This window comes from Cyphomyrmex costatus, unplaced genomic scaffold, assembly GCF_001594065.2.
Source record: "Cyphomyrmex costatus isolate MS0001 unplaced genomic scaffold, Ccosl1.0 scaffold374, whole genome shotgun sequence".
Taxonomy (NCBI): domain Eukaryota; kingdom Metazoa; phylum Arthropoda; class Insecta; order Hymenoptera; family Formicidae; genus Cyphomyrmex; species Cyphomyrmex costatus.
In genome coordinates this window covers 453,461-465,711 of record NW_017277928.1, presented here as the reverse complement: position 1 = coordinate 465,711, position 12,251 = coordinate 453,461, and the positions used below count along the sequence as shown (strand labels likewise).

At 34.6% G+C, this 12,251-nt stretch overlaps 1 protein-coding gene across 1 annotated transcript in view; it reads left to right on the top strand.

Annotated features, from left to right (window-relative positions):
- Eip78C (Ecdysone-induced protein 78C) overlaps nt 1-10,864 on the top strand; it is a 74,344-nt gene extending 63,480 nt beyond the window's left edge. The window contains exons 3-8 of the mRNA XM_018543425.1: nt 50-174; nt 5,130-5,271; nt 7,260-7,657; nt 8,128-8,445; nt 9,147-9,525; nt 10,344-10,864. Coding sequence (XP_018398927.1) covers nt 50-174; nt 5,130-5,271; nt 7,260-7,657; nt 8,128-8,445; nt 9,147-9,521 — 1,358 coding nt within the window. The 3' untranslated portion in view covers nt 9,522-9,525; nt 10,344-10,864. The remainder of the gene's footprint in view (nt 1-49; nt 175-5,129; nt 5,272-7,259; nt 7,658-8,127; nt 8,446-9,146; nt 9,526-10,343) is intronic.
- Nucleotides 10,865-12,251: the final 1,387 nt, after the last annotated feature.

Here is a 12,251-nt window from a genome sequence, read left to right as displayed (position 1 = left end):
AGGAAAGCAAAACAACACATTAATTTTTTTAATTCTTGTTTACTTACAGAACAGCATTACGCAGCAGCTGATTCCAACAGTTCGACGCCCGCTAAGAGCTTCGTACCCTGCAAGGTCTGCGGCGATAAGGCGAGCGGTTATCATTACGGCGTTACCAGCTGCGAAGGTTGCAAAGTAAGTATCGAAAATCCTATAATCGAAATGAAACAAGAAAGTAAGTTAATTAAAAACTAAAACGCAACATACAAGCTATAAATATCTACGAGCTTACGTCTATTTATATAATTTTTATATAATAATTATTGGAAGAAATAGTAAACGCTTCATCTTAATCTTTGATTGCTCATGCTAATAAATTTGCCATTAAAAAATCAATCTTTTAGACAACTATATTTAAAATTACATAAAACATGTAATTTTAATTTTAATCCGTTTCGTTCTGACTAGTTTCTAATCTTCAATTTGCAATCTTTAAATATCCAATGTGTAATATTATGTGATATAAGTTTAAAGTGATTGGAAAAAGAAGATTTGTTAAAATAACTTGAAACTTCACAGCAAATCATAAAGAACAATAGTTTTCTTTGTTGAAGTAACAAAGAAAAAAAGTTATACAACTGAACAAAAACGATTATAAGTAATCGTTTTTGTTGTAATAACACAGCAACTTTATTAATATAGCAAAAGATATAACTTTCTACGAAAATTAATCTAATATGTAGACCAAAATTTTTAACAAAACATACTGGATGACGCGTACTATAATGAAGAAAATTTGTTTAATTAGCAGTTTTCCTTGTAAGAAAGAAGATAAACTGAATTATGGCATGCTGATAATAGCTCGCGGACATAATTTCTTTGTTAAAAATCAACAAATCTTCTTAATTATAAATATTAAACTCGCGTAACTGTAGATATAGCTTTGTTGAACTATCCAATCTATTTTTTGCATGTATACGTTCGTTAGTTTTATAAATCCAATTTTATATGATTCGGAGAGTATTTGGGACCTCATTCCGCGCGGTTCACTATTGTAACAAGCTGAAAGAGAATTGTTCCACTCGCAGAAATATCAGAGAGTAGCTTAAGACGATGTATCGTTAGTTGCTCTTAGCTTCCGATATCTTGTAGAATATTCGCCGATCGGCTTGACCTCGCGGCGCAGCGGTGGGTCGAGTACAATTTACAACTCCAATCCGCAAGGATGCATGACGATCAGGTAATAGTCCGCGAAACGACTCGTTCGCACTTCGGGGCAGGATATTTATCGGTGCGCGCACTCACGTCTTAAGCATCGTGGGAGATGCACATCCGCCGCGAAACGCCCGTGCGCCGCTGCATGCCTGAGATTTCAAATGCGGAAGCCCTAAGGCCAGAGTTAACGGTGAATTGGTGCATTCTCTTATTCGCTAGCAGCTAGTTCTGCGGGCAAATGCACGTAGACACATATAAACATGATTCTGCCGTGGAAAGTTTGCCTAAAGTTAGCTGAAAGGTCCTCAAACACGATTCATTCTCATAAACGTAATAAGGATGAAGATGATTACGTATAGTTATACACGGGAGGACGGTTTTGCTGAAACATCTAAAAATTTAACTAGATAGAAACTTGAAAATAATTCCGTTGGATCCTCACAATAATTATGTGGCAAACTAGTTGTTGGAATGTTAAAGTTTTCGTAGCATTGCTCATCATCATTCAACTTCCTACACAGTTATTTTAATGATCTAACGAAATTACTTATATCTAGTTAAATTTTAAGATACTTCAGCAAAATTATTCTTTCCATGTATAAAATTGTCACTGTTGGTTTAAGAAGAGTGAAGTTGAATTACATATCGCGCGCTCTCTTTTTCTCTTTTCTAAAGTATCGAGTTGAAGAAAAATGTTGATAGAGTTGAAGATAGGCGCTGATATGATTTACTTCTTTCTAATGGAACACAGATGTTAAGAGAATACGTCTGTGTGTGTGTGTGTGTGTGTTTTCGTCTTCGAAGTACATCTTCTGTTTAAATAACGAGAAAAAAAATTAACATCCTGGCATGTCTTCAGTATCGTCCAAATGGCTACACCCGCACTATTAAATTCATAATGTCCAATTATACTCAATTTGAGTTATTTTTAATCATTTCTATAGAACGCCACTGCTCCTATTCACAATACGTTAATTTAACTAAACAATAGACTTAAATAATTCAATTCAAGGAAATATGTTAAATTGCACTGAAATTTGGTTTATATCATTTATTAAGTGCATACGTTAATATATGGACATTTATTTATTTTGTAATTAACCACAGAGTAGATTTACATTTTGGCATACATTATAAACGGAAGTTAAAAATAACAAAATGTTATTTAACTCAAGTGATTGAATTGCTCTTTTATTAATATTTAACAGTATACACTTGTGGCTGTTTATAATATTCGTATTTCGAGATGTACATGCACATTAAGCGAATACTCGGTAATATTTGACATCACACAATTATCCTCTTTTGAGTTGAGGACCGAAGTTGTTTAAATGAAACTTACGTATGTTGATAGGAGTTTCTCAAATTAATATTTGATCCGGTTTATATTAATATCAAATAATATCGAATTATCAATATTATTAAAGTTTATGATTGATTAATAATAGGAATAATAAAACAAATTTTGCACATACAGCTTATAAATTGTAATTTAAACTGCAACAAATCAATGAAACGGCTTGCCATTGTTTCGCGTCCGACTGGGCTATTACTACTGCGCCGCTACATTCGTCTGACCCGCATCGCGTTTTTACTACTGGCTGAATATACGCGGTCCATGCTATTCGCCTTTCCTTTATTCTCCATGTGCAATATTTATTATTGTACGAAACTCTAGCTTTCTCTTCCCAGCTGTTTTATAACTTGAACATCTTGTGATATACAAATCTTCTACGGAAGATAGTGAGATTTTTGTGGAGTTAAAAAACATAAATCTTATCGTCAATGTTCCGTGTTTTATGCAATCAAATCAAATTTTTTCTTAACGCGTCGAACGGAATTTAGAATTTTTTTAAAATCCGTATATAATTATGTAATGCGAATGAAGTAAATGTTATCGAAATAACTTTTTAAAAAATCTTAATTGATTTTAATTAATTAAAATATAATTTATTAAAAATTTTAATTTCTATTTAAATATTCTGTATATTTTCTATTCTTTTTGAATAGAAAATGCTGAAGTAATTATATCGAAACGATATATTATAATAAATTATTTCATTAAGTATATACTTACTTAATCATTTAACGCGTTTTTGCAACATCGTTCAAATCTATGCATATTTAACTTATAATCACTGAAAAAATTAATTATGTCGTCATTATTTTTTCTGTTACACGATTGACGAGGACAAACAGACAGACGAGTTATAATGTATCGATTTTCTAGAAACGAACTGAGGTCGCACGCGCCATTGGTTATCAGTAATATCGACAGTTGCATTACGAACAGTCCGTCCATCGGGGATTCCAGGATATTGGATGCTGGATGTACGTTAGCGTTGTTGCATGATGCTGTTACGAATACCTTTCATCAATTAGCACCGATAGTAATATGCCAATAAATCGATGCTTTCTCGATTGCTCGCGCCTCGTCCATATGCCGTTTCCATTATTCCATTACTTCCGCGTGAGCTTCTCACTTCGTAAAGCCAGAGCCGGCTGTTGTTTACGTAATACATATAGATGTTATACTAGTGAATATGAAAAATAAGACCCGAGGCTATAAATTAGAATAAGCATCCGACAATATTAAAATATGAATGAGTTCTCTCAGTTTCTTGGAGTGAAATCTCATTCTAAAAGAGTGAAAATACAACTACTTTTTTACAAGAGTGAAAATATTTTACTTCTTGAAAGAGAGAGACATTTTCATTTTCTTGTTTAGTAAAATTTGACTCCAAAGAAAACTAAAAATGTTTTTTGAATGAAAATTGTCATTCTTTTTTAAAAAGTGAAATATTTTCCAAAAATGATTATATTTTCATTGTCTTGAAATGAAATTTCTCTCCAAGAAATTTAAAGAGAGACGTAATATTGTTATTTTAAAGATTTTCATATTAAGATATTTTATTTTGTGCAAATTAATTAATCAAATTTGAAACGAATTTGAATGTAATTGAGACATGTCACAGCAAAACTGTTGTAAATGTCAAATTGTGAAAATGCGTTTTATTATACATGGATTGAAAATGCTGTGTTCGATCATATATCAATATTTGATGTGGAAAGTGCTGCTATAAACGGAGAAAAATGGGTAATTCAAAATGTTGTAAATCATTTTGTATAATTAGCATTTTTTTTGGATTTATAATTTTTGATAGTCTATAAGAAAATCAGTTTTTTTTTCTTCTAAAAAGTTAAAAAATGGCACTTAAACGTTTTGCTGTGACACGTCTGTTAAAATATGTAATCAACGTTGAAAATTAAGAATTTAGCAAATAATAACCATCTACAAAGTCTCCGCTGAAGAAAAATGGACTTTTTTCACGGAGAAAGATATTTAGAAAAATATTCAGTAATTTTTTACCGTATTTACAAATACATATAAAATACACAAAAATTATTTAATTATACTTTCTATAAATTTTAACGTAACCACAGAGATTTTTATCCGAGAAAATGCTCGATTTTGAACGAAGTTGAATTTAATTATCAAAATGGTTAACGTCGGAAATTAAAAATTAAATAAATGATAACCATTTATGAAATCTCCACCGAGAAATTGAGTCTAAATTTCGCGAAGAATTTAGGAAGATATTCATAGTGATAAGACCATATTCAGAGAGGTATAGCGCGTTATTTAATTATCATTTATTATCATTAATTGTGTATGTGTGAACATACAAATTCCGTGATGTAATTATAACAGAGAATTTCCCATCATGGAAAATGAGCGATATAATACGGAGCGTGTTCGAGAACTTGCTTTTCTCATGAACGCGTTTTCCGTTAGCTCTCTCGCTTTCCCTGTATACCCTCGACGTTACAAAGAAGGGCACGGAGTGTTGTATTTTATACGCGGGGAGATATAATTAATCCCGCGACGGTCTATGGGATTGTTATTAATAGCGCTTCCTTACTTCCTGTTTCAGGGCTTCTTCAGAAGGAGCATACAGAAGCAGATAGAGTACAGGTGCTTGAGGGACGGCAAGTGTCTTGTCATCAGATTAAATCGGAACCGTTGCCAGTACTGCAGATTCAAGAAGTGCCTAGCCGTCGGCATGTCCAGAGACTGTAAGTACCGTGTTCGCGCTACGTTTAATCATTTTTACACTTCGTCTAGTCTAGACAGTCGGCAAATTCCGAAACGTATCAATATCGAGGAAACTACCGAGTAACATTATCAAATATTTAATCCATGACATACAAATTCTACAAAAAAAATTCCTTATAAAGAAATTGATAACCCATATTGCAGACATTTTCTAAAGGATTGAAGAAATAAATCTCTTTTCGATCTCTAATATCCTTATTTTATATAAAATATATCAAATAATTATACGAAATATATTGATATCAAGTGTTTAGAAAAAATTATTTAAAAACTTGTTGTAAAATAATAAACATCAGGTAAAAAATTATACGAGATGTAATAATGTATATTTTTTCTTTTTTCTTTATGATAGCAGAAAATTATATAAAATTTTTAAAACAGTTGATGTGAATTGTTTAAATTAATTTAAATATAGGTAACTGTACATAGACAGAGAGAAAGAGAGAAAATGTTAAAACATATCAAAAATTAAAAAATGTTTTGGCGATCTTGTGTTATTTGTCAGTTATATTTATATATACCGAGTATATGACAGGTCGGCTCTTTGATTCTTCGCGCGTGTGTCAGAAACGAGCTTACGAGTCCACGGCGCCGTTAGAAATTCAAACAGAATTCTACGAGATCGCAATTCTAGCCGTCAGTGATGCAAAATCTACTTGCCGCCCGTGTCGAGAGAGCAAAGTAAACCAAAGGGCAGGCGTGTACATAATTAAACGTCAGAGTTCCAGGGCGCAATACTGGTCTACGTGTACGACGTGCGAGCTGCGAGTACCGCTTCATCATCGTGTCACGTGTCGCAAACGAAATTGTAACGAACTCACGTAGATTCGCGTAGACTTGGGTGTAATAATCTAAAGGAACGCAAACGAGATGGCTTTCATTTAAATCCGCGGGACTCAACTTTCAGAAATGTTCAAACTTTTGACGTAAAATATCTTCGGATTACGGCGTTTAAATCAGGAGTCCATGAAACTAAAGTCTACCTGAAATTACTTGGACCGTGAGACTTTATTGTCTGTGTCCCTGAACCGTGATTCGCCAAAGATCTCCATTTCTAATCGGGCACAGTCAAAAAAACTATATTCGCTTATTGGCATTTGCACGAAAAAAACATTTCAATTTTTAAAAAGAAACATTATTAAGTATTAAAAGAACAATGGTAACCCAGTCTCTCGAGTTAAATAACATTCTATTATTTTAACTTCCATATATGTCAAAATGTCCATCAATCCGTTTCTGTGGTTAATTTCAACGTAAACACGTCCGTATTAATACATATATATATATGCGCTTAATAAATGATAAACTAAATTTGAGTCAAATTTAATACATTTTTTTTTTTTTTCAGTTAAATAATAATTTAACTCTAACGTTTTAGTTAAATTAACGACATCTGAGTAGAAGCAATGACAATATATAGAAATGATAAAAAATAATTCAACTTTATGAATTTAAAAAACCAAAAGTAAGATAATCAAATTCTCAAAATGACTAAAAAAACAAGAAAACGAATTATGATAAATCGAACGGTAAATAAAATTCAGAATAATATTACATTTTTAACAATAAAACTATCTTGGCCGTGACAAGAGAAATGAGCTGTTGTGTCAAATTTGAACTCTCTCTCTCTCTCTCTCTCTCTCTCTCTCTTTCATTATGGATTTAACAGAGAAGATTACCTTCACCTTATTATCATATAAAAGCACATCTCAGTGTGATAACATTTTGGAAAGTTTACTTAAGGATTACTTGTTTGAGAATAAAAGATTTTTACGTTCTTACGTTGAAAAAATATTCGCAAAAATATCTTCAATTTTATCGAAGCTTTTATTTACAAAAATCAATATTAGCGAGGACCGCCGCAAGGAACGAAAAATATGTATGTAAATAATTCCATCAAATATCTCGAGATCTCCCCAGCGATCACATTGTGCTCGTCTCTTTGCAGCCGTGAGATACGGCAGGGTGCCGAAACGCTCGAGAGAACGTGGCCCTGAGGACACGATGGCGACAACCATGACGACGACGACGACGACGACGACGATGGCGGCTATGGAAATGCAGCAACTGACTACACCCGATACCGGCAACAACAATGCCAGTAACAAGAACAACAATAACAACAACAATAACAACAACAATAACAATAACAATAACACCCAGAGCCAGAACGCGATCTCACGGGTACCGTCGGCGGCGGTGGTCGAGGCTGATCAATCAGACGCTGACGTGAAGCAACTGGCTGTATACGATGTGATTCATCAGGTGTCGCAAGCTCATCACGCTCATTGCGGCTTTACGGAAGAGTCCACCAGAGGCCTCACGAGGAAACCTATGATAATACCGGTGAGCCATTAGAAAATTAAAAAGGAAACTAATCCGTTGCGATCTAAAACGTCGCCGCTTTAAATCAGTAGTCATATAACAGTAATTAAACACAATAATAATAAAATAATAATTAAATATAATAATAATTAAACAGTAATAAATAAAAATTTACCCAGAAATGTCCAAAACAAATAAGCAAAGAAAGTTATTATATTCGGTCAATCACAGATCTTGGTGCACATATAATAGATAATAATTAATTTGAGTAAAATAAAAATCTATATACGTTTTGTTTAACAATAAAGATTTTTTCCAAATCGATTGAAAGAATGAAAAAGGTATTACAACTTTGCGATATACTATAATAATATCTCATTGTCTTTTCGACAGAATAGAATTAGTTTAATTTTTCATTATGCATTAGCGCGATGACTTCCCGCTGGAAGTGGTAGCAAACTCGCAGGTTTGTTTGTAATCTTGCTGATTAGGCGAGTAATTCTTCGCAGCCCGCAAGCCCGGAAGATCCAGAAGCGGCGTCCTCAACCGCGGAGACGGTCGAGTCACAGAGGATCTGGTTGTGGCAGCAATTTGCCACTAGAGTGACACCGTCGGTACAGAGGGTGGTGGAGTTCGCAAAACGCATGCCAGGATTCTGCGAGCTCTCGCAAGACGACCAACTGATCCTGATCAAAGTCGGCTTCTTCGAGGTGTGGCTTTGCCACATTTCCAAAATGACCACCGACAATTCGATGACTTTTGAAGATGGCACTTACTTCACCCGCCAGCAACTGGAACTGATGTACGAGGTGAGATTTAATGCTATCAATACAATTTAACTTACACTAATTTTATCTTGAACAAAGTAACAGCCTTATAATTGTCCCTTCAAGCTTCAATGAAATTCATACCTTTGAATTTCTGGATTTCTGATTCGTTTTTTTACATATTTTATATAAAATCAACTACTTTTACTCTATCAAGAAATAAGTTGAAAATCAAATATAAATTTAGGCGGGGTTTCTGCGTTTTCAGTTCTGTCTTTTCCTTACAGAAATCCAATTTAGTACTAACCAATTTAACACTTCGGTGTCATAACATGGGAATGACACACTTGGGTATAGCGTACCCAACCCGATTCAATTGCTTATAGATTACTTTTAAAAATGAACATATCGTGAAATTTTTTTTCCAATTGAAACGCCATGCTTTAAGGAACATATCAAGTAAATGTACGTGTTTGTTTTTATTAATAAAAAGTTATAAATAATGGAGAAAGCATTAGAAAAAGAAAACCAACTATGTCATATCTAGAGTGATGTCGAAGAGTTAATATTGAAAGAGAGATAGTGATTAATTATTTATTTTGGATATTATAAAAGTGCTGAGCAACAGTATCTTTATAGTATTTGAACTAAGTATAATATTAATTACTATACTTTCCAGTATTAAATTTCTGTAAAGATTATTATTGTATTATATGATCGTTGTTTTATTGCATCATTTACAGCCCGATTTCGTGACTGCACTGATGCAAGTCACGTCGTCGTTAAATGCCCACCAACTGACGGACACCGAGATGGGCCTGTTCTCGGCAGCGGTGCTGCTGAACGAGCGACCGGGATTGAACGATGTTAAGGCCGTTCAAAGGCTGCAGGATCGCGTCCTGGAGGCATTGAGGGTGCAGACAACACGACCCTCCGGTGAAGGTGCTGGCGGCACAGCGATCACCAATGTCTCGCAAAGGATACCCGAATTGAGAGGGCTTGGCGCCAGACATGCCAATCTCTTAGATTGGTTCCGCAGGAACTGGACGAAGCTCAAATTACCGCCGCTATTCGCCGAGATATTCGACATTCCCAAATGCGAAGAGGATTTGCAATGAAAAGGTAATCTTCAACGATCATAAATTAATAGAGACCGGTTGTGTGAAATGAAAGGGAGAAAGTGAATTTTCATTTGTATTTAGCGAGACAAACGCTTTATAAAGATACGAAAGCATTCGCTTACGCTCGAAGCATTCGTTTTAATGAACAGAATGTCGGCAATAACACCGTAAAAAAGATACGAACAATGAGAAGCGCGAATTCTGTATACGGCTGCATAATCGATAACTGTCCTGACTGCAATGACATTTACAAACGAATGCTTCAAAAGGGTATTCATACGAAGTACGGGATATGTTTACGCTTTATGGTTTAACTTTTGCACACGTGCTTGCTTTTATATTCTCTGAAAACTCTTATTTCACTTTTATTCGTATTATCCAACGTAATTCCAATTTTTCTCGTTTCTCATTTGCTCATTTGATAATTTGATGCTTTTAATAATTCGATGCAACACGAATAAATTCTGTAAATGTTTGATTTTCCGTTATTTGTATCCTGCTCGTGATATTATGAAATATAACAGTGCGAAATCGGCACGAATTTTTATAATAATCCAATATAGTAGTATATAATGCAGTTTTAATTATCTTAATGCAACGTTGCGTTAAACAATTTAAAATTAAATTAACAAGTCTATGGATTTTTCGCGAATGATGTCTGCTCTCACGGTTTTAATAGACTGTACAGATATTAGTCTAATGTGTTTTATTATTGTTTAATTATTTAGACAAATTAAATTCTGAATTACTTCATTTAATTTATCCAATCTTATAAGCTCTTGAATTGCCGAATACAGCGAAATGTCCTTTGTTTAGCAGCCTCTGTAAGCTACAGCGAGGTAATTCGAGACCAATGATGCCGTGGTGTCGGCGACAAACCGAGTCGCCCAGCGTTTACCAAGGCCGTTCTGAATATCTAGAGTCGTTTTAACTCGTAGAGTTAGCGAAATACATCGTAACACGATGACAAGATCCAAATTGCATGAAGAACGGACGGTTGAAACGAGAAATGAAGCATATCTGTGAAGATTGTTCATCGCAAGCGATATTAGAAAATTAGAGAGAAAAGAAAAGCAAAGACGCGATTGTTGACGACTATCGTTGATGGCGATTCCCATTGATTTGTCTCAGTTATTCATAAGTCATTGTAAAAGGAATTTTGATCGAAGAATCGCGAAAGGAATTTGCCGCATTAGAAAAAATTAAAAGAAAGGAGAAAATTATAACGCAAGTGTTGATTATCTGAACAGCGAGATCGCGCAGCGGACAGTAGCGTGAACTTCTAACGACGATCTTTTAGGGAACATCCCCTAAAATGTTTTGATCGCTCCAGCGAATAACAGAAGATGATCTCAAGAAAGGAGAAGATTACCTTTAAAGAGTCGCGCAAGCAATAAGACGGAACTTCTCCGTATAAGCTCCGCGCAAGTTCGGAGGAAAATTTGCAATTTGCTCAAATTCAACAGAAACGGCTTTGTACTATTCGCCAAGCAATAGCACACACGCGTTTACAGCAAGCGGATCTCCGAACGGGCGTATATTTGAATGAAATACTCAATCGCGACGAGGGAGGGATCTTTCGTGCCGCTTTGCCGCCGCGCCAAGTAAATGGCTGTTTTAATGAGCGTTGCAATAAGGAGACAAGCACAAAAAGCGTTATTGAGTCATGGACGTCCGTTCGTGCTCAAGATTCTGTCCTTTGAGTTTTCTTTCTGTTTCTTCAAATAATTCTAAGACTTAAGAATATATATGTATATAATAAATATATACAGCGTGCAGTACCCGTCTGAGCGGCTAGAACGGAAATCGGCCAAATGATAGCATCAGAAACACCAACTATATTCAACGGACATATCAGAAATTAAGATTACAAAGTGTTCCCTCATGTATTAAGCGTTGCTAAGCACGTACGTGTCTCTTTAGAGGTGTTGCGGCCAGCGTAATTGTGATCAGTTCGAATTTTAATGTTACAGACGCGTGAAAAGAATTAATTTCGATAAACGATATATTTCAGAATAAATAAGAGCGCTACACGCTTTTTTAAAATAAAAATTAAGTATGGCGTGTTTTTCCTATTATATACTTTACAATTATTCATAATAATATACAGTAATAATAAGACAACCCACATAAACAAGTTACCCACAGATTACTGTCCATTTGCTTGAAATTGTTTTGCTTTGTTTAAATGCCTTCTTTAAATGATTTCCGGTTTTGCCTGTTGATTGCCGATTTTTATTGCCACTAATAGCTATGAACAATTTGATAACAACACTCAGGCAACGGTTGCCCTTTTTCCAACAGATTGCAGCAGCTTTTATAGCATAAGGATGCTACAATATTTCCTCATTTGCGCAGGCAACATTGTCCGCGTAATATAAATACCTTTAATTTAAGTTGCCCTAAACAAAACTATTGTTCCGTTGACGGCAAAATGATTACAACTGAGGGGAAACTTGTGCCAAGCAACTGTTTCTTTCCTCATGCTAAGGAACGCTTGGCTATTTGGGAGAGTCTTAACCGTATATGTTAGTACATGTATAATAATACAAAAGATTAAAATGTCTACTGAATTGATATATAGTTTTGATTTCAGTTGCTAAATTCTTAGATTGCTAATTGGCCAGTCGAGATACATTTTTTGTGTTCTCTCAACATTAAAAATCGAGCTTGTCATTTTCGATTCTTGATTTGGTGCGACATCGGAGGCAATGGTGAACGATTATA